Source organism: Rhinolophus hipposideros, assembly GCF_964194185.1.
Source record: "Rhinolophus hipposideros genome assembly, chromosome: 4".
Classification (NCBI taxonomy): Eukaryota; Metazoa; Chordata; class Mammalia; order Chiroptera; family Rhinolophidae; genus Rhinolophus; species Rhinolophus hipposideros.
The window spans coordinates 42,245,042-42,272,945 of record NC_138050.1 but is presented as its reverse complement, the minus strand read 5'-3'; the positions used below and the strand labels follow the sequence as shown (position 1 = coordinate 42,272,945).

The following is a 27,904-nucleotide window of genomic DNA, read 5'->3' as shown; positions in this document are numbered from 1 at the left end:
TTTTTAGAAGAATCAAGGAGCAAGACAGCAAGAGAAAACTTGCAACACAACTTGGAATAAGTTGTAATCCCAAGATTTTGAAATGGGCTTCTGTATTAATCATCGTCTGATCGGAAAACAAATTATTCCAGGTATTTCAAACAGTGGGAATTTATTATGGGAATTGATTACAAAGGGGTTGAAGGGCTAGTGGAGGAAAAGGGAGAGGGGGAAGGTTATGTAAAATGAATAGCAGGAAACCGCTACCACTCCCTGGTCAGAGAAGCACAGGGGAAATCACTACCCAAAGTGCAGGATGGCTACTCTCCAAGGCTCCACTGTTGGAGGTGAGCAGGAAGCCATGACCCTGCACTCCCAGGCCACTGCCACTGCGGCTGTCACCATTGTCCACATGACCCCTGTCTCCACTACAGCTGGTGTGATCACAGTCCCCTGCGCTGCTGTTCTCTCTGCTACGTGAGAAGCTTTAGGAAGATGTTCTTTTTCTACCTCTCACTTCTACTTCTTACACTGCTCCCCTTGGCAGGACCTAATTGCAAGCCAGTTGGCCTGGGATCCTAAGAAACAGTGTTTACAGGATATCAGCCTTGTACCATACAGAGTGTAACATACAAAATCTCTGAATTTGTACCGTTGGTTGAAGGAACCACAAAATGTACCTAAACCAGATCCCTGTTTCGTGTAGAGCAAGAATTCCAGTCGCCAAGTAACCATTGTTTGGGGAGGATGAGTGGCAACTTAAATTTGAAAAATGGAACATTTAGATTTGGCCAAGGGGAGTTTATTCTGGCCTTCCTCCAGCTGCTATGAGTCCACGGGCCACAGTCACATGTTCCCCCCACCCTGCCCCCATACAACATAATTGCCAAGTACCAGGACCCCAGAATTCCTTGCAACCAAGGCCAAAGTGGAGCCTATGTTCAGAGCCTGCACTGGTTACTTCCTTGTTTTATTCTCCGAAGGGCAACCTGGGCTTGAAGGTTGGCTAGGGGTGACTACCAAGGTATGAACTGTAAAAAAAAATGTTGCACTGAAAACTTCTTAAAAATAGCAAAACAGATTTTATTTGAGCTACTGTAATAAAGGACAGAGACTTCAGTATAGACCTGAGCTCAGCTGAATATAGCAAAGACAGCTGGGAATTTATAGCCAACAAGCAGAATGGATAGAAAATTACTAAGAGGATCTGAAGGTAGGAGGATTCTTGCTAAAGGCAGGCCAAGGACTTAGACATCAAGTGTGGGGGATGAGGAACTTGATCAGATACCAAGGGTGGGGGAATTGTCGCTAAGCCAACGTAGCAACTTTCTTTGCTGAAACTGGCCTCTGCAGGCCAAGGGCAGGGTGCCAGACAGGCTAAAGTTGAGGTGTAGTGAGAAGACGGCTCAGAAGAGCCTGACTAAAATTTAGTCAGAGATGGAGTCTCAGGATGTACCTTCGCCTTGAAGACTGAGGTGTCCATATCATAAACACAGCGTCCCTCACAGTGTGGGACACAGTCAGGGATGGAAGGAAAAGGGGGCCAGGCACCACTACATTCCAGCTTGGAGCACTGAGGAATCTGAAAGTTCTGAATTTGAACCTGGCCCTCTAGCCACAGGTTGCTCTGAGGGACTTGAGCGGATGCTGGCAGGGATGGGGGCAGAGATTGACTGGTGGTGACTCTTTCAGCTGAGGAGAAACCTTAGAGACAACACACTCAGGTGCCTCATGAGGCCCCTGGACCATGGGGGCGGGAGGGGCAAGACCCAAACCAGGCCATGAGTGAACTTCCACTGAAAATGGGTTTTTCACCGTTGGTCGTCCTAAATAAACGCAAGGGGAGGTCTGAGGGATTAGGTGAGGGTGAGTCAGCCAGCGAGGGAGAATCCTCTCCCTTCTCCTCCTTTCAGCCCATGCCAAGCCCCAGAGAGAATTATGAATTGTGGCAGAAAACAATGTTAATTTTGCATACTTTATCCCTATGTGGCGTGAACTGTGGCTTTGCACATTTAAACAAAATCATGAATGTATATATGTTAAGGTAGAAGGATAAAATATTTAACAGCTTGTTAAATTGATTTATAGCCTTTAAATATTTAGGCATATGGTGCACGGGGCTCTATTTGGATTCTTGCCTCAGGCCCTGCACTGTTAGGAAGGGGGCTGCAAAGTTATTGACTGGCTGATAACACAAGGCTCAATAAGAAGATTCAAGAAATTTCCAGGCTGTGGGATTGAATGGACAGATGCCTAATTGAACATGTAGAATTGAGAGAGGGCTATGATGTGTATAATTCAGAAGGCTCTGTGACATAGAATTGATTAAGGGACAGGTACAAGGACTCATGAAGAGAGATGATGGGAAAAAGGAAAGAACATAGGTCTAGAAGTTAGTATGAGAGAAAAGGAGAATCATAAAGCATTTTAAGTGGCCTGCCAAAGTCTCTCTGAATTGGCTAGGGCCAGGCTATCCTCAGGGGCACATATATGGCATCAAATTGGTTAGAATTTAGCCTAATAGGAGGTAATAGCAGCCTTTCCCAGCTACCGACACCATTCTTCCACATTTTTAGTTAACCCTCAGAACCTTAGAGAAAATAAATGACTTGATGGGGTTGTATGGGTAAGTCAAGAAAATTCTTGTACAATGGCTTTAAAAATGGCAATGAACTATCAAATGTTAGATGGTAATATATGAGATAGCCCCTTCACATAAACTGTTTTTCCTCAAAAGTTTTAGTTCCCTCTATTGGGGTATTTTTTTGTGGGACCACATTTTATGGGACACAGTTTTATTGTAGTGGTTCTTTTTAAAAACAGAAATGGTATTTGTAGGACATTTTATGGGAACATTTTTTTTGTTCCTAATTCAGGCATGACATTTTCCCTAGTGGACTGGGTTTAAGCTCGGTAATATTTTTGTGGGTGCATTTAGGGGCGCCAAGAGTAAGTTATTCAACAGAAGCAGCATTGCAGCAGGGCTGGTGATCTTTCTTGTCCTTTACCATTAGCAGTCTGAAAATTCTCGTCTTCACCAGGGGTTTGTCGCTCCAGAAACATGACTCAAAGTTTGTTAGTAGAATGGGATTCATAACACATATTGCCTTCTTCTGTTTGTTTTCACCAGTTTGTGTGGGAACTACAGAAGAAGATATGTGCCCCTGGAGAAGAAAAGGAGCACAGAAAAGGAAAGAAAAGAAAAGAAAAGGAGAATCATAAAGCATCGTCGCTCTTCTGCTTATCTGCTGTTTCAGATTTAATCTCCATGGTCAGCAGTCTGGCATCATTTGCCAGCATTCATTTTATTCCACTTGTATTCCAACTTGCAATTTCCTTTACAATGCACTTTAGAGCTTAAGATCTATTTGTCAGCTGTCATTTAAAGAAATGAATAAATTTGTCAGTATTCAGTAAACACAACATAACCTAGAGAAAGAAAGTTTGAATCTGAAGTTGTTAAATGGAAGAGCCGGTGAAGATGACTAGTGAACCAATCACAAGCAAGTTAGTATCTTCTTTTCTTTTTAATTTACCATAGGTTAATTGAGTTTTATTTCTTTAAAGACTCCAGTTGCAATTCTTGTTATAGTAGGCATTGCCCTGGGATTGGAGAGAGCTAAATTACTCAGTCGTTTCCTGAACCACATCTAATACTTTTTAGAATTTCTAATACTTTCATTGTAGGCCATGATATCCTCAGTGAAGTATTCTGTTTGTTGTGGTTCTAATTTCAATATTCTTGAGTGTTTACCATCTGAAGCTCTATGCTTAGGGGAGGAACTCACTGAAAAAAATGACTTTTTATTAATAAAAAGATCTTCCCCAGAGGATTTTAACTTGTAAGAATATAGAAAACCTATTTTAATGTGTATATGTGTGTGTGTCTGTGTATTGTGCATGTATATCTTAGGGAACTTACTAGGAAGTACATTTTAAGATAGTAAATAATGGGAAATGTTTCTGGAAAGTTAGGTCCCTTTAATTTTCTGCTCTATTAAAGAAGCATTCCCTCACTATTAAAAATATAAAGCCTCACTCCTATAAATTAAACAAAATTCAGATGATGTATGAGAAACTCATACTCTCATTAAAAACAAACAAACAACTGTGTTACTTTTTAGCACAGGCATATAAATAAATGTTTCTTGCTTAGATTCTGCAGGCGCTTTTGCTACTGCAGATTGCATAAGGAGGGACCCAATATTCTTCTCCTGTCCTTCCACCATCAGGGTTCCAATAGCAACTTGGCTAAAGGTATAATGAGCTTGTTAGCCCTCATCTCCTAGTTATTATATAATGAATAAAACGCTCATTATAACTAGTAACTGTTTCAAGTCCCATTTCCATTATCAGCACAACCTGGACAGATCTAGATAGTGGCCTCGAAAAGGTCTAGACACAACAATTTTTAGTTTCTCTGTACTTTACTGATGTAGTCAACCAGAGATGAAACCCAGACCCTCTCTATTCTCTGAAGCACTGGAGGCAGGCCTTGTGTCTTTCTGCTTTCCTCTCCTGCGTTTTGGATCATTGCTGGGGCACCCAGGATGAGCCACATTGTGAATCACAAATGTGCCACATAACAATTAGCGGATCTGATCCCTGAGTTAATTCTAGATACACTTTTGTTTTAATCATATCTCCTCTAGTCTCTAACCTTACAGTGTGGTCCTTGCCTCTGATTCCCATGGATTGGACTATAGTTCTTCCTTTCCTAGATAGATGGCCTTGATTCTCTGTTATACCTTTGGTGGAAACTTTATGTTCTAACTGAAGTTTATGGGTTCCAATTCCCATCATTGGCCACTTGACCGGCCTAGAACCTTTTTGAGCAGCAACCACTTCAATATAATAAGCCGCCTTTCTTCTAAGATTCTCTTCTCTTTTATGTCCTCATGTTTCTCTCTTAACTTTTGCTGACCAATTCTATATGCCATTATATTTCAGGTGTATGGATGAATATTCTTTTTGATGCTAAACGTCAAAAGTAGCAAATGCCAAATAAACAAATATATAACCATTTTTAGATGTTTGTCTTTCATTCCTGATCATTGAGAATAAAAGCCTATTATCAAAACAGTAGTACTTTCTTCAGCAATTTCTCTGTGCTTAGTATATGTCCTCCAACATAATCTTATTTGATCTTTAATTTTTTAAAAGCCTTTCTTGATTAATTGATTTCTCATTGATGTACTGTTGGCTTCAAAGAGTATATATTTATTTGAGAGAGTGTGCACTGGCATTAATTATTAATCTTTATGAATTCTACTGGAGAATATGTTTTATTCTGCTAGAAGCATTTTTTTTGGTGTTTTTGTTTGTTTGTTTTTTGTTTTTTTCCCAGTGGGTGCTGGAAGATGGATTTTTTTTCTTCTATTTTCTTACATTTAAAAAATACAAATCAGGGGCCACAAAATCATCAGAGTCAGGAACACTTCAGAAATTGTGTATTATATATTGTGATATTGTCTTAATTCTTCTTTCTCAGTTCTAGAAATAAATTCTTCCTGAATGGGTCTCCACCCCTGCAGTCAGGAAACAATTGCTTACCACATCCATCACTTCTGTCTGCACATTATCATATTTCAAAGGCTTCCCAATTAATCCTGTGGAAGCTAGAATCACTCATAATTATAATCCTGTTATGCCTTCTTTATTTCTCGATGTGCTTGTTAATTCATGTCCATCCTGCAGTGGTCTGTAACATAGTGCTATTATCAGCTCTTTCGTTTTTAAAAGCCTCTTGTCTACCATTTTGACTAAGATTGATTAACTGCACTTTGTTGAAATCGATCATTTGTATTAAAAAAATCTATCCTGTATATTTGTTCTGGCTACTTTTGCATGATTTCACCTTTTTTCAGTTAATCAATCTGCCAAGCTGATTGCTTTTCCCTTTTGGGCTTTTCTTTTTAAAGAACTGTCTATCTCTTTATTTCTTGTGTCCTCTCTGAGGCAACACCTCCCGGAAGAAACGCCAATTGCAGGAGGCAATGGAATAAATTCTCCCTGTAGAACCTGACTAGGTCCCATTTCCCTTTCATTATATGAGAAAGAGGCTCCCTCTCCTTGGTGATTGTCCCCTGGAGCGGTTTCTGGGGTGAAAGCTTCATGACTGTCTGCCAAGCACTTTTTGCAAACAGTGTAACGTGCTTTTTATTTATAGCTTCAAACTCCTCTGTATTCTAAGCTTACTATGTGGACTCAAACGTAAATACCAAAATTGTTTGGACATACTAATATTTTCTTTTCTTCTCCTAGGTACTGACTTCAACATAGATAGCTTACCTCTGCCTCGGAAAGCCCATCACGACTGGGCCCTTTTTCACGAAGAATCTCCAAAAAACAATTATAAGCTCTTTCACAAGCCAGTCATCACCTTGTTCAACTACACTGCTACATTCAGCCGGCATTCCCACCTGCCGCTAACCACTCAGTACTTGGAGGGCATAGAAGTCCTGAAGTCACACCAATACCTGGTCCCCTTGCAGTCCAAAAACAGCCTTCGAAAAAGACTTGCTCCACTGGTATATGTGCAGTCAGACTGTGACCCACCATCAGACAGGGACAGCTATGTTCAAGAGCTGATGACTTACATTGAGGTCGATTCCTACGGCGAGTGTTTACGGAACAAAGATCTCCCTCAGCAGCTGAAAAATCCAGCCTCCATGGATGCCGATGGCTTCTATAGGATCATTGCACAGTATAAGTTTATCCTTGCTTTTGAGAATGCGGTTTGTGATGACTACATCACTGAGAAGTTCTGGAGACCTCTGAAACTGGGGGTGATCCCTGTGTACTATGGATCCCCCAGCATCACAGACTGGCTTCCCAGTAACAGAAGTGCCATTCTTGTATCAGAATTTTCTCACCCTAGAGAACTGGCCAGTTACATCAGACAGCTGGATTATGATGACAGACTGTACGAGGCCTACATAGAATGGAAGCTGAAGGGTGAGATCTCTAACCAGCAACTCCTCACAGCTCTCAGGGAACGGAAGTGGGGAGTGCAGGACATTAACCAAGACAACTACATCGATGCATTTGAGTGCATGGTGTGCAACAAGGTGTGGGATAACATTAGGCTTCAGGAAAAGGTAAGGCAATCTAGGTTTGGCAGAGAGGTGCTAGGACAGCCATCTGGATGGTCTCTGCTGTTCCACAGCCTTCTGTTGCAGCTGACTCATTACTGCTCCTCATTCCTGTCAGAGAGGCCAGGCTCTGCAGGAAGGCTGACTATTTCACTACTATCCTTTGAAGACCACCATGAAGTTTACTGTCATGTCCTTCTTCCTGAAGGCCTTAAATTCTCCTTTATTCTTTCTTCTGGAGGACGCCATGCTGCAGGTGCTGGGCAGTGACATACGGAAGCTGCAGATGGAGGCAGAAGGCCAACAAAATAAAAACATGTCCAAGTTCTGACTCATCCACGTGGTTCTGACTCAATCCTTTAACCTTTCCATCCATGCTGTGGGTTCTCCCTTTCACTGATGCCCCACAGGCTGCTGCTTTAAAACTTATTTTTATTTCACATACGTTATCAATGAACCTCTCTCTTTCTTTGGTTCTTGTTCTTTCTCTTCCAGGCATGAACACATGATTATTAATGTATAGAGAATATTAAAAAATGATGGGGATAATTCTTAAGAGACTTCTTTTTCTTAAATTATGATAAATGAACTTCTTAGCAATATCTTCAAATTTCTAGATGCTTGTAACATTTGTTTATTGGCTTACTTTATTCTTTTATACCAGGAAAGGTCCCACTTTATATATAACTGAATTTTTTAAAAGGTAATTTATTGAGAGAAAAAGAAGGATTAGTTTCAAATACCTATGAAAATTAAAAAAAATGAGATGGCTCACATATACCACTTGGCTATCACTCATTGCCCTTTCCTGACTTCCACATAGACATCATGTTTTATCTAAATTCTCCAAAGGTGACTAATTTTTGTTAAATATTTCAATGTTTATTTTGGCTAGCATATTAATTTCAGGTCAAACATAAATGTAAACAGTGTGTGGAATTATTTTTATGTATTGTATGTATATTATATGAGGCTTTCATGTACTAAGTATGCATATGTTTAAAGTTAAAATAACGAAACATTATTTTACTAATTTTATTATGAAAATGTAACTTCTTTTATCTGGTTTTATATAAAAGACATTTACTCATAAAATCAGTTATTTTAAGCTGAGTGTCTTGGTCAGCAACAGGAATAATAAGTATTACATCATTCTTCTTAGAGAAGGCAGCCTGATTTCCAGTGACTTCCTTTGTGACCTAATTTATAGGGCCACATTACAGCAAAAAACAAAATACACATACAACTGCAAAAACACATGAGAAAGTAGAGACCATATTAATTGTCCACACACTATACCAATTATTTATTTTCAAAATATGTCAAGGAAGAAAACACATCTTCTGAGGGTGATGATTTGCCTGCTCTGCATTTCAGTCTTTTACAGGCTTGGAAATTATATTCACAGAAAACTGAAAGAACCACACTAACCCTAACTACTCCTGCACTTCCCAGAAGCCTTTTTGGAATGATTACTGGGGACTGGAAAAGAGGGTATAACAACATTGGTAAATAGCTTTTAAAAACCTATAGAATACATACATTCCGGTGTTTCCAATGGAAACAGCTAATTGATTGTATTTCCGAGTGCCTGAAAGTGGTATAATTGAATGTTCTTTTCTCTGGAGTCTTTGAGGAAACAGATTAGGCTCTCCTCCCCTGTGCTCTCATCCTTCCCAGAGAGGTGGTCAGTGAAGAAGATAACAAGACTTTGCTTGCATTTCAGTGACCTCACTACCATTCTCTAATGCTAATGTGCTCATTATTGAAAAGCAGAACAAAACATACCTTGATAGGTTAAAGGCTGTTAGACCAGTTGTTTTCATTTGCATTTATTTTACAAGATTAGTTACAGCTTTTATATGGCATGCCTTAAAGTAAGCTACCTAAATACAAGTTTCTTCACTTTGTATCTTTCAGCCAAAGCAAAGCTGAAAGAAATAATTTGATTTCCTCTCTGATTAGTTTTTATCTTGCAGTTGATAATAAGTTTAAAACATTGTACTTAAATGTAGAAAATACTAATTGAATATCAAACTCATTTTCCCTTTCTCTATTCTGTTTCTCCCCTCCTCTCCTTCTCATAAACATACATAACACACACATACCTAGTGTGTTAGTTATCTATTGCTGTGTAAACAATATTACCACAAATGTAATGGCTTAAAACAACATATATTTGTTATATCATAGTTTCTGCAGGTCAGGATTCTGGTCATGGCTTAGTTGGGTGCCCTGGAAGTCTGCAATCAGTGTCAGTCAGGGCTGGATTCTCATCCGGAGGCTCTAATGGGGACAGGTCTGCTTCTGAGTATACACACTTGCTGGCAGATTCGGTTTTCTGAGGTTGTAGGACTGAAGGCTTCAATTTTTGGCTAGTTGTAGGCTGGAAGCTGCCCTGAGCTTCTAGAGGCCACCCACAGTTTCTTGTCATATGGGCTTCCCCAACATGGCTGCTTACTTTAAAGCCAGTCAGGGACTGAGAGATTCCAGCAAGACCAGTGCTACAATATTAAATATGTAATCACATGCACATAATCACATATATCCTCCCATCTTTGCCATATTCTGTTGGTTAGAAGCAAGTGACAAGTGACATCTACACTCAAGGGGAGGGGATCACACAGGGCATGAACACCAAGAGGCAGAATCCTGGGGGCCCTTCTGAGTCTGTCCTCCACACCTAGTGAATCTGTGTAGGCTTATTTTCAGTGTTGTTTGCTTTATTTACGTAAGAGAAGGTCTTTCAGTATTGATGAGTTAATTTTAATCAGTTAAAGAATATTTGTTGATAAATGTGCCTGTCCTCAGAGGCTAAAATAGGGCAGACAACATATAATCATCAGAAATATAATTTCATGGAATTGGGGTAAACTTCTAAAAATAATAGCTTTATTGAGGTATAATTGACATACAATAAACTGCATATATTTAAAGTGTACAATTTGATTAATTTTGACACAAGCATGCATCTGTGAAATTATCACCACAGTCAAGATGACAAACATTTTTATCATCCCTCCAAAGCTTCTCCATGTCTCTTTGTAATCCATCTTCTCTCCACCACTTTCCTCATGCATTCATCTGCTTTTTGTCACTTTTGACAAAGAAGCTTAGGCAGTTTTCTAGAATTTTATATAAATGGAATCAGGTAGTGTGTATTCCTTTGTGTCTGGCTTCTTTCACTCTGCATGATAATATTGACATTCATCCATGATGTTGATACGTATATCAGTAGTCCATTTCTTTTTATTGCTGAAGTTTGGACAAACCAAAATTTGCTTATCCAACCACCTGTTGATGGATATTTGAGTTGTTTCCATTTTCTGGCTGTTACAAATAAGGCTGCTATGTACATTTATGTACAAGTCTCTGTATGGAAATATGCTTTCATTTCTTGTCTGTAAATATGTGGGATTTGAATGGCTTAGTCATATGGTAGATGTATGTTTAATGTTTTGAGAAACTACCACTGTTTTCCGAAGTTGTTCTATCTTATATTCCCACCAGCATTGTATGAGAGTTCCATTCATTAACAGTTAGGATGTGCAGTGGTATCTCATAGTGGTTTAGTTTACATTTCTCTAGTAACTAATGATGTTGGGTATCTATTAATGGCTTATTTGCCATCAATATCTTATTTGGTGAAGTGTCTCTTTAAGTCCTTTGCTCATTTTTTGAAATTCGGGTTGTCTTGTTAATCTTGAGTTGTAAGAATTCTTTATGTATTTTTAATATGAGTCATTTGTCAATTGTGTTAATGAAAGTTTTCTTCCAGTCTGTGGGTTTTCTTTTAATTTTCCTAACAGTGTCTTGAAGTGTAAAATTTTAAATTTTGATGGAGTCCAGTTCATCAATATTTTCTTTTATAGTTCATGCTTTTCGTGTTCTGTTTAAAAATCTTTGTGTAACCCAAGGTCCCTAAGATTTGCTTGTTTTCTTCTAGAAATTTTGTAGTTTTAACTTTCACATTTAGGCCTATAGTCCACTGAGAGTTAATTTTTGGAATATAGTATAAGAGTTGAGGTTTGTTTACTTTGATGTCCAATTATATCTATTCCATTTGTTGGAAAGGTTATTCTTTCCTGATTGAATTACCTTGGCTTCTTTTTCAAATATCAATTGGCCGATATGTATGCACTGATCAATATATCTGTATATGAGTACTGTAGCTCTATAATAATTCTTGAAATGAAGTAGTGTCAATCTTGCAACTTTGTCCTTTTTCAAAAGACCAGATGATTACCAGATTTAATGTTATCACATTGTAAAGCATATAAATCTCTAATCATTACATTGTACACTTGATACTAATCTAATATTGTATACCAACTATACTTAAATTATAAAAATATAAAGCATGAAAAACAAGTAGTCTTTTACTTTTCCCTTTTCCGCCTTCACAGAAGCAACCGTTTACCATAGTTAGCTAATTATTTTGGTATTTACTCAGTGTTTCTAAATAACATGCTTATATACTAATTTTTTAAAAATATCCAGTGTTTATGTGATAATGACTATGTAACTCTTCTTATTCAGAGATGAACCTTGTAGTATATTATCATTTGTTTCCCTTGCCTGTACAGCGTTTTGTTTCCCTCTGGTTAGTAATTATCTTGTTTGATTATTTCTCTATGTACTTATCACTAATCCAATCCTTGTTGATTGTTTAAAGCTTCTTTGAAGATGTTCAAATATACCAGGCATCCAATTAATTTCATCTTGTCGAAGAAATCTCTCACAGAGTGTTCTGACCTACTCCAGTGTGTACTGGCTGCCCCTACATTTAGTGTAGAGCATCTCCCCCAGCATTTTGGGAATTTCCTTTTTTGTCTTTGTCTCTTGTTTTGACATCTCTGTTTCCTGTATACTTTTCTCCCTTTTTCTTAGTTTGCTCTTTGGTTTTGGTTTATCATACCCTCATAGCTTCCTGAGAAGGGTGTATGGGGGATATCTGAAATGTCTTCATTCTCCTCTAACATTTAAGCAATAGTTTAGCTGAGTGTACACTATTAAAATAGAATCAGGTTTTCTCAGAATTTTGAAGGCATTTTGCCATTGCCTTTTAAAAAAACTTAATTTTGAAATGATTTTAGAAAGGAGTTACACATACAGTATAGAGTGCCTGGCTTCCCCTAATATTAACATTTTCTTAACTATGGTACATTTGTCAACACTAAGAAATTAATATTGGTACACTACTTTGAACTGAACTACAGACTTTAGTCATATGTCACCAACTTTTCCACTAATATCTTTTGTCTGTTCCAGAATCAAATCCAGGATAGATACTGGATTGTAGTCAGTCATCATGTCTCCGTAGTCTCCAATCTGTGATGATTGTTCATTCTTTCCTTATTTTTAATAACTTTGACACTTGTGAAGAGTGCTAATTAGTATTTTGTACAATGTCTCTCCATAGGGTTTGTCCGATGTTTACTCATGTTAAGAGGTGAAAGGGCCCTTCTCTTCCCATCATACCAAGGGTTGCATGGTATCAACATGACATGTTACTGGTGCTGTTAACTTTGATCACTTCATGGTATCTGCTAGGTTTTCCCACTGTGAGGTGACTAATTTTCCCTTTCCTCTAACTGAGTCACTAAGTCCAGCTCACCCTCAAAGGGAAAGGAATTAAGCTTCACCTCATTAAGGGAGGAATACCAAAAAATTTATGAACATATGTTAAAAACCACTGCAATAATTAATAAGTATTTGGGGAGGGGGATATTTTGAGGCTATGCAAATATCCTTTTTCTCCTTAAAATTTTACTAATGGTAACCTTCATCAGTGAATCTCACCACTGCTTTTTAACTTCCAATGTTACTGTCAAGAAATACAAAACCATCCTAACTTCTGATCCTCAGAATTGGACTTTTCCTTTTAGGGAGGTTGTAGAATCTCTTTCTTCTTCCTCATGGTCTGAAATTTCATGAAAATGTATTTTGTCAAGAGACTATTTGCATCATGCTGAGCTCTATTTATCTGGAACTGAGATCCTTCAATTTGGGGAAAATTCATAACTTTATAAAATTATTTCATTATATATGGAGGGTGCCAAAAATGTGTACACATTTTAAGAAAGGAAAACACTGTATTAAAATTGTAATACTCAATATATACTGATAACAAAAGATGAATACTAGTCACGTTTGACTTCTGCAATTACAAGAGGTGCTCAAAGTGGTTACCATCAGCGTAATTTTAATACAGTTTTTTCCTTTCTTAAAATGTGAATACCTTTTTTTGGCACCCTCTGTATTTCTTTCCTTCCCTCTTTTCTGGAACTTCTAATATTGTATATTGTTCCTAATGTTAAAGAACCAATCCAAGTGTTTCCATATTCAAATGCTTTCCTCACTTATTCATCTTTTAATTTATGGAGTGTATCTCAACTTTGTCTTTAACCCTTCTATTAATTGTTTCATATATACTCCTATGTCTAATTTCTAAGATTTCATTTCTTTTTATTCCTTAATATTTTCTTTTCTAGTATCTGATTCTTTTACTCATTGATCTCATCTCCTCTGTCTCTTTCTCTCTGTTTTAATTTTTCTAAAATTTTCCTCTTGCCTTATTTCTGTTTGTTATGTTAGTAAGTTTTATCAGATGATTTGTAATCTTGGTATCCTGTTCATATTAGGGGGTTTGATTGGGAGTTCTAAGTATGAGTGGGTTATACTGGCTGTGAGCGTCATTGTAGGGTGATTTGGCTAGGTGATTTCCTTGGAGAATATCTGAGTTATGTCCTCCTGAACATATCATATGCCCCCCAGAAGGACAGTTCATTTTCCTGCCTGGATTGTGAGGCCTGGCTACCAGCACTGTGGGAATGGATTATAGGAAAAAGCAAAAGGGTCTCAGTATCTGATATTCATATGCTCACTGAATCCTTCTGTTTATAGTACCACACCGCTGCCCTCAACTTTGTTCTCCAGGTCAAAGATCTTGTGATTTGTTTCTCCAGGGAATAAACCTCTAGTCTTTTGTTATGTAAGGGAGAAGAAGACACCTGGTCATGAGGAGAAGAGGAAGGACTCAGTATCTGGCTGCTTCAGAAGCAGACTTTCTATGAGCTCCTCTTAATTTATTGCCCTTTTCCCTACTTCCAGGAATATCTGGTGCCTTCTGAGCCTTTTAGGGCTCTACAATGTAAAATAGGCTGCTTCCAGCTCATCCTACTGCTGCCAATGATGCTTTTTTTTTTTTTTTAAATCTGTTAAGTGATTTACTACTTTTCCATCTGCCTTCCAGTCTCAAACATTTTATTACTCTTCCACCTTCTTCCATTCTTTTAGTTTTTACAGGTTAGTGTCTTTTTAGAATAATTCTTTTACTCTCATTTTAATGGTGTTTCAGGAGGGAATGAAATTAGGTGGCGTGTTCTATCTGCTATTCTGGAGTTTGTCTGTCTTCCTCTCTTGTTCCCTCTCTCTTTCGTGTTTCTTTCCTTTCTCTCTCCCTTCCTCCCTCTCTTAGAAAATTATCAGAGGGCAAGATCCTGAAAGGGTCTTACAGGCCATTGTAGGGACTTTTGACTTTATTTTGCAATGCAGATAGTTGCTGAGTTTAGCCAGCAGTAGATGAAGGGTGAAATCAGGAAGACTAGTTAGGAAACCATGGAAATAAACCAATATAGAGCTTGGACCAGGGTCATTATAGTACAAGTCCATGTACAAGCATTTTGAAAGCTGGACGGTCTCATGCAAATGTCAGGTGTTATTGTTTTGTGCAGACATCTTGGTGTAGGGGACAGCTGCATGCAGTAGAAATACATTAAAAACAAGGGATTAGATGTACATATGGCAACATGAGTACGTGTAAAACAATGTTTAGTGAGAAAGTAACAAACAAAATGAGATATATAATGTAATAACACATAAGTAAATTAAAAATAAATGCCCAGAAGATTAAAACACATTTTCTAAAAAGACATACAAAGAACTGTATTAAATTCACTAACATGTTTAGGGAGGAGGATAGTGGCAGTGAGATATAAAGGAAAAGGAAATAAATAAATCACCAAACAAGTAAGAAGGCGGAGGGGGCAAGCTTTAGAACTGGAGAGAACAAGGTTCAATTTTAGGTATACTGTTTGGAACGATTTGTGTAACATTTTGGAGCCTTAGTTCTCACCTCTGTAAAATGGGTTGGTAGTGTCTATTTAATATGTTTGCCGTTAGAATTAAATAAGACAATCTGTGGTAATTGCCTAGCCAAGTGTGTAGTACACAGAATATTCTCAATAAATGTTAGATATTTTCTATCTCCTTCAAATATTCAACAATATAACTAACTATTGGGATTATGGAGTGAAGATATTTGCTTTAGGGAAAGTATGTGCTGGGTGCTGTTATTGCGAGGCAGGAACATGGGACTTGTGCTTCCTTATATATCACGTATTTTTAATTCTTTTTTCTCCTTCTTTCAATGCAGGGCTTACCACCCAAAAGATGGAAGGCAGAAGTTACTCACCTGAGTTGCCCGGAGCCTACAGTGTTTGCTTTCTCACCTCTGGCTCCACGTTGGAGGTCTCTGCGAGAGATGTGGATACCCAGCTTCGAACAGTCCAAGAAAGAAGCCCAGGCACTAAGGTGGCTGGTTGATAGGAATCAAAACTTTTCAGCTCAAGAGTTTTGGGCCCTAGTATTTAAGGACTAATTTCAAAAAGTATCAGAATGATATAGACGAGAGACTTCTGGAGGTTTATTTTCTAGGTTGCCTTAATATTTGAATAGAATAGCTACTCTGTTGACTATCCTTTAGGATAAGAATTGCTGCAGTACTCATAATGAGCCTTACGAAAAAATAGATATGAATTACCCTTAGGGGTCACCTCTATATTTTTTACACAAAAAAAGTAAATATAGTAGTTTTCCCTTATATGCGGTTTTGCTTTCCATGGTTGAAGTTACAGTCAACAGCAGTGCGAAAATATTAAATGGGAAATCCAGAAATAAACAATTCACTAGTTTTAAATTGCGTGCCGGTCTGAGTAGTGTGATGAAATCTCCCGAGTACTGCTCCGTCCCACCCAGGACGTGACTCATCGCTTTACCCAGCGTCTCCACGCTGTGGACACTCCCCGCGTGTTAGTGACGCTGTAGTCGCCTGGGTTATCGGATCGGCTGTTCTTGTATCATTGTGTTGGTGTTTAAGTCACTGCTATTTTACTTACTAATGGCTCCAAAGTGCAAGAGTAGTGATGCCGCCAATTCGGACATGCCCAAGAGAAGCCGTGAAGTGCTTCCTTTAAGGGAAAAGGTGAAAGTTCTCAACATTTTACCATCTCACATCACAAGAAGGGTGAGTAGAGTACAATAAGATATTTTGAGAGAGAGACCACATTCACATATCTTTTATGGCAGTATATTGTTATAATTGTCATGTTTTGTTACCAGTTATTGTTGTTAATCTCTTACAGTGCTTAATTTATAAATTAAACTTTATCATAAGTCTGTATGTATAGGAAAAAGCATAGCATATATAAGGTTTGGTACTCACCGTGGTTTCAGGCATTCACTGGCAGTCTTGGAACGTATCCTCCGTGGATGATGGGGGAATACTGTATTTCTCATGGACACTGGTCACCTTCAGTTTACATGTCTGCACCCATTCCCATTCTGCCTCTTGTGGAAGCTCACCTAATGGACAGTTCTTTCCTCGCTGCAAGGGAGGCACAGGGTGTAGCTGTGGATTCTTGATACTCACCTCACTATGTGCAGTTTATTAGTATGTGGCAAACCCAGTGTCTTGATGCTGAGCATGACCATGAAATGTATTAGAACTCAGCAATGAGAGATTTCATCTGTTGTTGGTTTCCAGGGATGTAAATTAGTAATAAAAGCTGTGTGAAGTTTATCTGCTGTTTGCTCTTTAAGTCAAAAGCACACAGGCATGACTCTACCTTCTCCACTCTCTCAGCCACTTCTCTAACCTTTCTTATTTTTATTTTGCTGTGTTTCCTCCCTCAGTCCCCCTCCCGCCCCCAAAGTGGAATGTCTTGTGAAGACGTGCCTCCTCCTTGTGTGTTTTGATCAATGAGATACTCCCATTGTCCCTTGTATTGCTGAGCAGAATAATAATCATATGATTGGGTCTGGACAGCCTGAACATTGTGATCAACGTGAGAGTGGAAGTGAATGCCCCAAGGAACTCCACTTGCGTGGAAGCTGATTTGTCTTTTCTTAGGATGATGTACAGCCTGCAGTGGTGGGCAGCCCCACAGGTTGTGAGCATTTCCTGTCATTTCTGATCCTGTCACAGACAAGGTTTAGCTATTTTGTCTGGAGCATCTGCTGGAGCGCCACAAAAGACAAGGAGAAAACACTGGCTCACATTTTCTTTCCATTGGAGGGTAGAGAGGCTTCTGGATGATACTAAAGCCTGGTGCCACCGGATAGGTCATGGCTTTGGCATTCTTTACCATGGAGAGGTGTAAGCTGCAGAGGACAGGAAGGGTCCCTGATCTTCATGTCCCTGATGTGGCATAAGGAGGAAACTTACATGAGTTCCTGCAGCACCAGCTCCCATGTATCCTGTGCTTTCTGTGCCTGTCAGGGACAATCTCTTTCTTAAGGAGCTCTGTGTGGCTGGGCCAGAGAAATGAGGACTGCAACCAGTACATTCATTTAGAAGCAAGAAGGGCCATATTATTTTTGCTCTATGACTGAGTTCTTTCTCAATCCCAGCTCTGCCATTGACTATGATTTTGTACAAATCTCTTAACCTCCCAGGCCTTAGTTTTTGTACCTAACAAGAAGTGATGAGGCTGGTCTTTAGAGTTCTTCTCTGTGTAACATTCTTTAATTGTTTATCATAATTTACAAAGTTTAATTTTGTAGGTGTTTTTATTAAGACAGTAACAAACGATTCCAGAGCCACTGTATGTTTTTCAAGGGAAGCACACTCTTCTTTGGAGGAAGAAGTATATTTATTGCGTATTATTGGAGATGGAAAGGAATTTATCATTCTGCCATTTTATCTGATAATATTAAAAGAGAAAAGATTTCAAGGGGAATTTTTTGTTAAAGACCAAATTTTAAATTGTGTGTTAAATATATATTAAATGAGGGTTTCTTTCTTTTTTCTTTTTTAGTTGTTGTTGTACTCTTAAAAGAAAGCCCAAGATATGATTTATGGCTCTGGTGAGACATTATCAGGTAGCTCCAGTTCTTCTACACAATTGTTTTAAGCAAATACGCAGTGCTTATATGCTACCATGTAGGAGTATGTCTTAAACTTCTCCTCCATGAAAAAATTTCATGTAGTTTTGTTCTACTTTGGTTCTTCACAAAGAGTCCATAGGTAAAATTCTCCGTAAACACTTTTAAAAAAAAGTTTATTGGGGTGGCAGTTGTTAGTCAAGTTAGATAGATTTCAGGTGTACAATTCAGTAAGGCATCATCTACAGATCACATTGTGTGTTCACCACGTAGTCAGTTCTCCTTCCATCACCATATATTTGATCCCCTTTCCTGTCATCTACCACCCCCGTCCTCCCCTCCACTCTGGTAACCACTAAACTATTGTCTGTGTCTGTGAATTTTTGTTTCTTTATTTGTTTGTCTTGTTCCTTTGTTGCTTTCAGTTTTATATACCACATGTCAGTGAAATATGTGTCTCTACTTTTTCTGTCTGACTTATTTCACTTAGCATAATAATCTCAAGATCCATCCATGTTGTCGCAAATGGTACTATTTCTTCTTTTCTTATGACAGAATAGTATTCCATTGTGTATATATACCACATCTTCTTTATCCATTCATCTATTGAAGGACACTTTGGTTGTTTACATGTCTTGGCCACCATAAATAAAACTGCAATGAACATTGGAGCACATATGTCTTTATGGATAATTGTTTTCAGATTTTTTGGGTAGATACCCAGGAGAGGGATTGCTGGGTCGTATGGTAATTCTATTCGTAATTTTTTGAGGAACCTCCATACTGTTTTCCATGGCAGCTGTACCAATTTACATTCCCACCAACAATGTATGAGGGTTCCTTTTTCTCCACAGCCTCTCCAACACTTGTTACTATTTGTCTTGTTGATGATGGCCATTCTGACTGGGGTGAGGTGATATCTCATTGTGGTTTTCATTTGTGTTTCTCTGATGCTTAGTGATGTTGAGCATCTTTTCATGGTTCCAGCTGTCTTGTAAACACTTTTAACATATGTAGCCCTGAAGAAATTTAGTGAAATAAAATAACTTATCACTTAATGTGTTTTAAAATTTTGTAGGGGAAGAGGATGGTGGAGTGGGAGTTCCAAGGGATTGAAAATGAGGCTTCTCTCAAAGAAAATACATTGAAGGTTCTCTGGGACTCTGAGTACCCAGAAACTTGAGACTCTTTTTTTACTTAGCACATGCATCTTCTGCACTAGAGATGTTCTGTTAATGAGATAATGCCATCTTGACTCTGACAATTGCTGTCATGGAGTGAGAGCTATGTCCCGACTGAAGCAAGATTCTTACCTGCAAAATGGGAGCTATGCTTTTTGAGTTTTGTATGAGGCCCCGCAGTACATTTTATCTGTGTTGATTCCATCATAGCACACTTTTCTCTTTACCTCACTGTGTCCATTGTTGCAATATGATTAAGAAAGCATTCTACGTTACAGGGCTGTTGTGAAGAATGACTCATGGCTATGAAGCACTTATGCAATGCAGCATTCTGTGTAGCACTTCAGTATGTTTTACTTGGGTTGTTCTTTAAGACTGATTTTCAAGGTGATGTGAAAGGGTGGACAGAAAGCTTTGCAGAAATGTTGAAGAAAAAATTGCTAACGCTAGTCAATAGTCTTCACTTCTTCACCTGAACATGGAGACAACTTTGACCTGTGATCATGTAGCAAATAAAATATTTTTTTGTCAATTATTATATCTTCGTGTAAACAAATTCAACCTGATACTTTAAGAGAACTGATAGAATTTGTTGCCAATGATAAAATTTCAGCTTTCAAGTAAAAATCAAAATTTTGGAAAATGAATTTCCACCACTTTGAGCCTGACAACTTTCTGATATTTAGAGACTTTCCTGATTATATTGGTGGTGATAATTAACAAATGTTACTTTTGACATTGAGTGAAAACAGAGATGATGACATGTAAGGGTGTTTTTAGTTTGTTTTTATGATGCTAAGTAAAAGAAAGATCGAGTTATGTACTAGAGAGAGAGCAATTTTAAAAACTATATTGCATAAATAAAAAAGGAACTTCCAATGGGAGATTTTAAAAATTATTGATTATTTGAAAATTGGGATAAGGTAAAAAGGTAATCAGCTTTTGATGAAGGAAAGGCTTTGGTTTTTAAATTAGGAAATAAAGTATTAAGGAACAAGAAAAATATTTTAAAGTATTAAATATCAAGCTGCCTGGGATTTATTAATATATTAAATACATTTTATTGAGCACTTACTATGTCCCAGGAATTATTCTGGGCCATACAGAATTATTCTGGGCCACTCACGGGGATACAGCAGTGAGTGGAACTGACAAAACTCCTGCCACCATAGAGCTTACATTCTAATTCTAGTAGGGGAATGAAGATGGAAATGCTTTAGCAAAATATAAACCACTTCCAGGAAGCTTTTGTTTCTCTATTTTGTAAGGGCCACATGATATGGAGTTTACCTCCGGAATCCCTACCACTCTATTAGAAACATGAAATGCAATATAAATGTGTTATATTGATAATGTGTTAAACATGCTATATTGACAAGTTGTTTTAAAACTACTAAGCATTCAAATTTAAAGTAAGTTGGCAAATCCTCTCTGTTCTTTTCGTTCTTTACTCCATTGTTTTATTCGTGTCCCCAGAAGGAGAGGAATTTCTTCTTTCAACATTAGGTAATTTCAGGCAAGAATCAGAAGTCTAACTTGGGGAATGGCAATAATGATGGTGAGCCCCCTGCAAGCCATTCTTCTTTGGCTAAACGCTATCTGTTCTCCATAAGTACAGGGACTGGGACGAGTCAATATTTACTAAGTCACAGTGCTTGAAAACATTTTATCTTTCAAGCTGCATTCAGCCATCATACATATAGTCTACACACCATGAATAAGAAGACTAATTTCACCATTGAAATGAAATAATATTATCTGCTTGTCTGAGAGAACGCAGGTCACTTGGATGAGCATCTTTAAGTAGCGACGTAAATCACAGATGTCCTCTACTTCCGGTTTTCATGATCTAAAATCCCAACTCCCTTAGCCTGGAGGGGATGGAGCAGAAACAATGAAAATGAAACTTGATGCCCCCTCTGGGTTTGTTTGTTTGTTTGTTTGTTTGTTTTTGCAGCAGCTCTAGGGATGCCCTTGGAAACACATTTTGGTAATCTTTATTCAGAAAGACGATGCCGCTGTCTGTGATTTTTAGTAGGATATGTTTTCTGGAAACACTGTGACAATAAGTAAGATGATCTTATAATTTCTTGTGCAAAGTGCGACACTTTTGAGAGTGAAAGGGGGACCTATTATTAAACCAGAACAATAGACATAAACTGTGGTGTGTGGTCTCCCTAGCGTTAGGAGACAGAGGGGAGAACAGGGTGTTTCAGCAGCACTGTGTTCCAAAATAGTCTGAGCCTGGTGTGTTCCCATAAGGAAAAGGTTACTAATATTTATTAAGGGTGGGCTGTGCTAGAGTCTGTTATATGTAATGGCACTTAGTTGTCTAAATAACCATTTGAGGTAGATAGTTCCCCGCCCCCTTTTGTAATAATAATGACAATGATAATAATAATAATAATAATAATAATAATAATAATAATAATAAACCTCAATTTAACCATGGTGGGGTAAAATTTTAAACTTTTTTGTTAAATTTGAGAGAAGATTTGCTAGTAGCTTCTTCCAGTCTCCAACTCTGGTGGGTGGAGATCTGTTTTCGCCAGAATCTCTCGAGCAATCCCTTTACATATGGCAATCAGTTTAAGGCTATTGGGTTCTTTTTGTTCTGGTGCAAGGGAGGAATTTTTTTGCCTTCACTATACACCTTATTTATGGAAAAATAAAAAACCTATCATGGGAAGTAGAAATTTGAATAGAATAAGTGCCATAGACTCTTGAGTAATCTTGAGAGCAAGATTACTGAGACTCAGAGACCTTTCCTTCTCACCTTATAGGACATGTTTACCCACACATCTTATTTTGAAAAAGTTTTAGAACTGCAAAAAAGTTGTAAAAGTAATATAATCAACACTTAAATGTTCTCCAGTTAGATTCATCAATGCATGACATTTTACCACATTTGCTCTATATATTTTTCTTTTCCTTTTTTTTTGGCATTTGAAAATAAGTTGCAGACATTGAGATACTTCACCCCTCCTTCTTCTATGAAGGGCATTCTTCAATACCATGATCATACCATGAAATCAAACAATATAATAATATTATTAAATACATAGCCCATATTCACAGTTTCCCAGTTGCACCAGTTATGAGTTATTGTAGCTATTTCTTTTTTCTTTCCAATCCAAGATCCAATTGAGGATCACACATTGCATTTATTTTATATATGTCTTTAATCTCTTTTAATTTGGAAGGGTTCTTTTGTTTTACCTTGCTTTGTTTTGCTTTGTTTGCGTCTTTTGTGACACTGACATGTTTGAAGAGTCAAGACCATTTGTCTTGTAGAATATTCCATAATCTGGATTTATCTGATTACTTTCTTATATTAGATTCATGGACCTCATTTGAGGTTTAACCTTATTGGAACATTTCTGGTGGTAGAGAATGGGACCTTCTGGTGTACAAATTAACTTTTCCAGTTTTCTTTCTGCGGCAGTTATAACTAGGAACAACTTCTTGGACCAGTAGGCCCCCAAAGTTCTTAGATTTATTAGGATAATTAGAAAGAAAGATTAAAAACCTTTTTGAGATAGGAAAGGTGGAAGTGCCTATTTTAAAAAATGTGATTTTGTTTTATTACCTAAGATAGTGAATCAGGACATACCAATTATATACATAGCTTATCTAATGCTGTATAACTAATAAATGACAAATCCAAATTTCAAACCCAAATTGTTTTATTTGTTCATGTTCTTTTTCCCATGTGAAAAGATAGAGGTTGTTGCAATTCTTTGCAGCACTTCTGAAAGAATAAAATATGCCTTGCCCCCACTGATATGGAAAAACCCAGTTCCACCCTTACAGCTTTTACAATAAATGTGAAATTCTTTATTAGTAGAAGGGAGCCTGTGTCTGTGCTTATAAGTTGATCTATTTCTTTTTCAGAAACTTTCTTGTGAAATTATGAGTACTTTGGTTTGAATGTATTAAACACTTGAGAAAGCCTACATGTTAGCCTTAAAATATATTCTCATTTTTGGGAAGGCCTAGATTTGGTGGTGACTCACCTGATTTGTTGGCAGGGTGCTCATGTAATTCTAATACACAAGTACTTCACTTCCCCATTCTGAGAGCTGACACAGCAAAGACCATGAAGTAATGATGATACATTTGTGCAAACAACAAAAACTCAGAAAAAATAATGTTGGGATCTTGGAAGTGACACTGCAGTAAACCATATCCCAGTTATGGAAAACCAGCTTTCAAGTTCAAAGAAAACAGCATCTGGTATCATTTCCTATGCCACACTTATCATATTCTTCCCCATCCCGCACACAAGTTCCAGCTCTAAGAAACACAGATACCATTCATCAAGTCTGTGAGTCCTTCTAATTTGATGAACATCGAAACTTTCCTCCATTTTTACAATTATACAGGTAAATGTGACTCCCTAAAATTCGTATTCTGCCCCATCTTTTGAAAAAGCAACACCCTCGAATAAACTTTACAATAAGAGGCTTTTACATTTTCAAAAAGGGGGGATGACAATGACAAGGACATTGAAGAAAAAGAATGAAAAATGCACTTTCTGAGGAGATATAAAAACAGTATGAAGTTGGTGAGGCCGAATTGTATGGTGAAGCTGATGTACACAGCCATAGTTCCAGAGAAGAAGCCTTTCTCTGGGGTTCTTTACAGAGACCAACATCTCACTTTCAGTTTCAGAAAAATCCCTAACCAGGAAATAAGATGTTCCAAGCTTTGGGCTTTGGGACAGTCTCGAGAGATACATTTCGAAGACCTAAAAATGACTGACTTCGTGGCTTCTGAGAACGAGTAGCATCGCCAAGGGGAAACCACCCTCCCTCCATCTGCAGCTGCCTCAAGTGCCCATGGTCTTCCGCCCATCATCCCAGAACCAGAGTTTCGGAAACACAGCCACATTCCTTTCCTCTACACATGACCTCCACTCAAGCTCAAGAATGTGGCACAATTATTTAGTAAACTAAGGGGTCATTCACGAAGGGCATGAAAACAAGGAGAAAACCTCTAATCTTGTGTGGAATAGAAAGGATCTGTTTTGGCAGGGGTAGAAGAGGGAGTGCTGCAGAATTCAGGATTTCAACAGTCTGATCTCAGCGCTGGCAGCCTCTGGGATGACCTTGGAAAAGGACTTGTGTCAACTTGATCAAAACCTCCAGATAATACATGTGAGCTTAGCCAAACATTTGAATGTGTCCAACATTTGCCTGATTAACATCATCTAGGGACAGGCTTCATTGCGCTAGGCTTCCATTTCACTCAAAAAAGCTGTTGTGAAGGGGTCCCTCCCCACCGCATTCCCTCCTCTTCCAATAACCCCACAAACAAATTATGGTGAAATATTGGACAATGCAGACATATCAAGCTTTCGCACAACTCACCTATTACCTATAATACAGTGGAGTTGGATTTAGATTAATTTGGAGATGACTAGAAAGTGACTCTAGAGACTGGGAACCCGAATGTATCCACCAGGATGTACAAATCTTTTAAAATGTTGTTCTCCTATGTGCTTGCTGCGTCCCAATTAAACAGAGAACTTGGTCTCAGGCTGTGCACAGCTTCTCTTATGTTTACATGTGTCACATACTTCTTCAGGGCACTGCCCACTGGGATAATTGATTAATCTGAGGTAGTCATTAATTGTTTGATGTCTGTTGTATAGGAGGATAGGATGGTCCCAGGGTAAATATAATTTGAAAATAGCCAGGGGTGAGTGACAGCATTACTGTTCTCTCACCTCCCACTGACTCCAGACATTCAAACGGAGCTTGGAGCTTGGCAATTATCTAACTAAGAAAGAAAGAAGCGACATGTGGTTTTTCCCAATGGGGGATTTCATTGTCCATTTGGGTCCCTTTGTTTACTTCATCTCAAAGAAACCATGACAACCATATTTGTGTTGCTTCTTCTGGTCCCATCTGTTTGATATTCGCAAATGAAGTCAACTTTTTGTCTTTTTTCCATTATAAGTGGAAGTACACTACTGTGAGTTCATTTATTAAAAAAATAAAAGAACATAAAAATTGAAAAGCGGTGCTTGGCTTGATACATTTTTAAATCTCTTCTCTACACTTTTTCTTAATTTTTCACTGGCATGTGACATGTTCATTGATTTGATTTGGCAGAAAGTACCTGTGCAATGTGCAGAGATGTCTCATCTCAGGAAAACAAAGCAAAACAAAAAAACCCCTGCTTTACAGGTGTATATTTGTGTGATGAAAAATGCCTCCTCTGTTTCCTGTCAATTGTGGTGCACACCTGGATCTAACCTTACTCCTGTCTACTTCTAAAATCGCAGGTAAGGGCACCTGTGAGTATCTCTCTTGTTCTTCACAAACTGGTTTTGTCTTTGAAGTCTTTTTACAAACTCGTAGGGCCCTGTGTCTCTTTTATAATCACTGCACACAGAAAGCAGGAACTAAGAGAAAGAAAGACATGGCTCTACTCTGCTGGGACTTTTTTTTGTGGTATAGGATGTCCTTTTTCAGTTGCGTCCTACCGATGGAATAGTTCCATCCAGAACCCCAAAGTCCTGGCTTCTATCTGGTTTTGCCCTTGTTGTTAACTATTTTTGTGACCTTGAGCAAAGATTTTACCTTGATATGAACCCCAGTTTTTTTAATGTGTAAAATGAAGTAGAACTAGATGATATATAAGCTCCCCATCAGCTTTAAAATGATACTCTTCTGTTTCGTGGCTAAGCACTAAACACTGGCTAATGATTTTGCTAGCTTTCCTCATGTACCCCTTATACACATTTCTAGCCTCTGTCTTCTTATCTCACTCTATAACCTTTCTCATCTTGTCCACTTCACATTTTCAACTATAATTAATATACGTACTTATGACTCATAACACTTTTAAAATGAACTTTATTGCATTGTAATGACCTAAAATAAAGTGCACCCATTTCAAGCTCAGTGAATTCTTTCAAATGTATGCAGCTATGCGTCCACCATCACAACCAAGATATAGAACATTTACATCACCCCAATAAGTCCCCTGGTACTCCCTTTGCATCCAGTACACCCCGTTCCTGACCCTAGACAATCAGTAATCTGCTTTTTGACACTAAACATTTTTTTCCCCTCGAAGCCATCCTTCTGATCATGGTAAATTATCCACTGGTTCACCACTGGGAAACTTGACATAGATGCATCACCGGCCCTTTGACCTTCAACAAAATGGAAATCAAGATCTTTCCTCATAAGTCTGTCTAATCACCAAAACTGCACATCTGAGATTCCTCTATATTCCTTCCTTGCCTTCTCTTTCCATATTAATCCATCCCACTTAATCTATTCCCTTAATTTTTTCACATCGGTCCCTTTCTTTTGTCACTGTTTTACTTTAGGACCACACCAAACACCATCTAGTCTCATCAAGCTCAGGAGCTCCGTGAGTTCTTCCAAAGTCCTGCCTCACATCCTTCCACCTCCCACCTAACATGACCTTTGCATAGACTTTCCCCAAAGGGTTTATATGGTGTAAACTCTCTATCTATATTCTGCTCCCTTCAGGGCCTTCCTCTCAATAAAATCTTTGTTTTGTAAATAAAACACTTCTTAGTTTAGTATCATTTAATAGCCACTCATCCCCTTCAGGATAAAGACTCTTTCTGGTAGAACCCTTACCTAGCTTTCCAAGCTCTCCTCTTTTTTCTCCCCCATTAGTATGCCCATATGCTCTGCTCTATCAAACTCATTATATGCTGCCTGAACACTCCATGTTTTCTTCATATACTTTACATCTTTGTATATACTGTTTTATTTCCTCTGTCTGGAATATCAGTTTGACGAATCCCTATTTATTCTTCAAGACTAATCTCAAATTATTTCCTCAGTGAAGCCTTCCTTAATACTCTCAAAGGCTATTGCTCTCTCTTCTGTTCTTTCATTACACATTTGTATTTCTTCTTAGTAATCTAATGTGGAAACAAACAACTCACGCCCCCAAATGTTCTTAACCATTGATAGGTTAAGCTCATGTGTACATACTCAGATGTGTGCATGTCCACACGTACAGGGCATGAGGAAAAACATGTTTCACAGTTTTTGACTGTTGGTTCAAGTTCTAGCTCGTTTATGAGTTTTAACGAGCAGTTGGAGGCTTGGGAGTGATGCTTCTACCACTTTTCATTAGGTTCTCCAGTTTCTTTCACTCATCTGGGACTTAGTATGTTCATGGTCTTTTGTTCAGCATTGAGGGTTCTGCTTCTTTGCAGGACATGTCCTTGAGCTCCATTAGGTCCTGTGTGGGATGCCACCCCAGGTGGAGAGAAAGAGGCCTCCACAGTTTTCTAGACTGTGTAGCATCTGAAATCCCATAGGCATGTTCTGTAGATTATCTTGCTAAAATATCATCTGCTTCCTGTTACTTTCTTTTACCCGAATCTCATATGCTCCTGACTCCAGAAGGAGAAATGTGAGATGGGAAAAACCTATCCTGCAATGTCTATAAAAGGACTTATTATGTTATAATTTTTATCAC

General features: G+C 38.2%; 1 protein-coding gene across 3 annotated transcripts in view; it reads left to right on the top strand.

Annotated features, from left to right (window-relative positions):
- FUT10 (fucosyltransferase 10) overlaps positions 1-19,295 on the top strand; it is a 68,280-nt gene extending 48,985 nt beyond the window's left edge. Inside the window, exons 4-5 of one of the 3 annotated variants that reach the window (XM_081045750.1) lie at positions 6,244-7,079; positions 15,511-19,295. In XM_081045750.1, coding sequence (XP_080901876.1) covers positions 6,244-7,079; positions 15,511-15,735 — 1,061 coding nt within the window. In that variant the 3' untranslated portion in view covers positions 15,736-19,295. Of the gene's footprint in view, positions 1-6,243; positions 7,452-15,510 lie in introns of those variants that run through there. The other 2 variants (XM_081045751.1, XM_081045749.1) reach the window with 2 other exon arrangements.
- Positions 19,296-27,904: the final 8,609 nt, after the last annotated feature.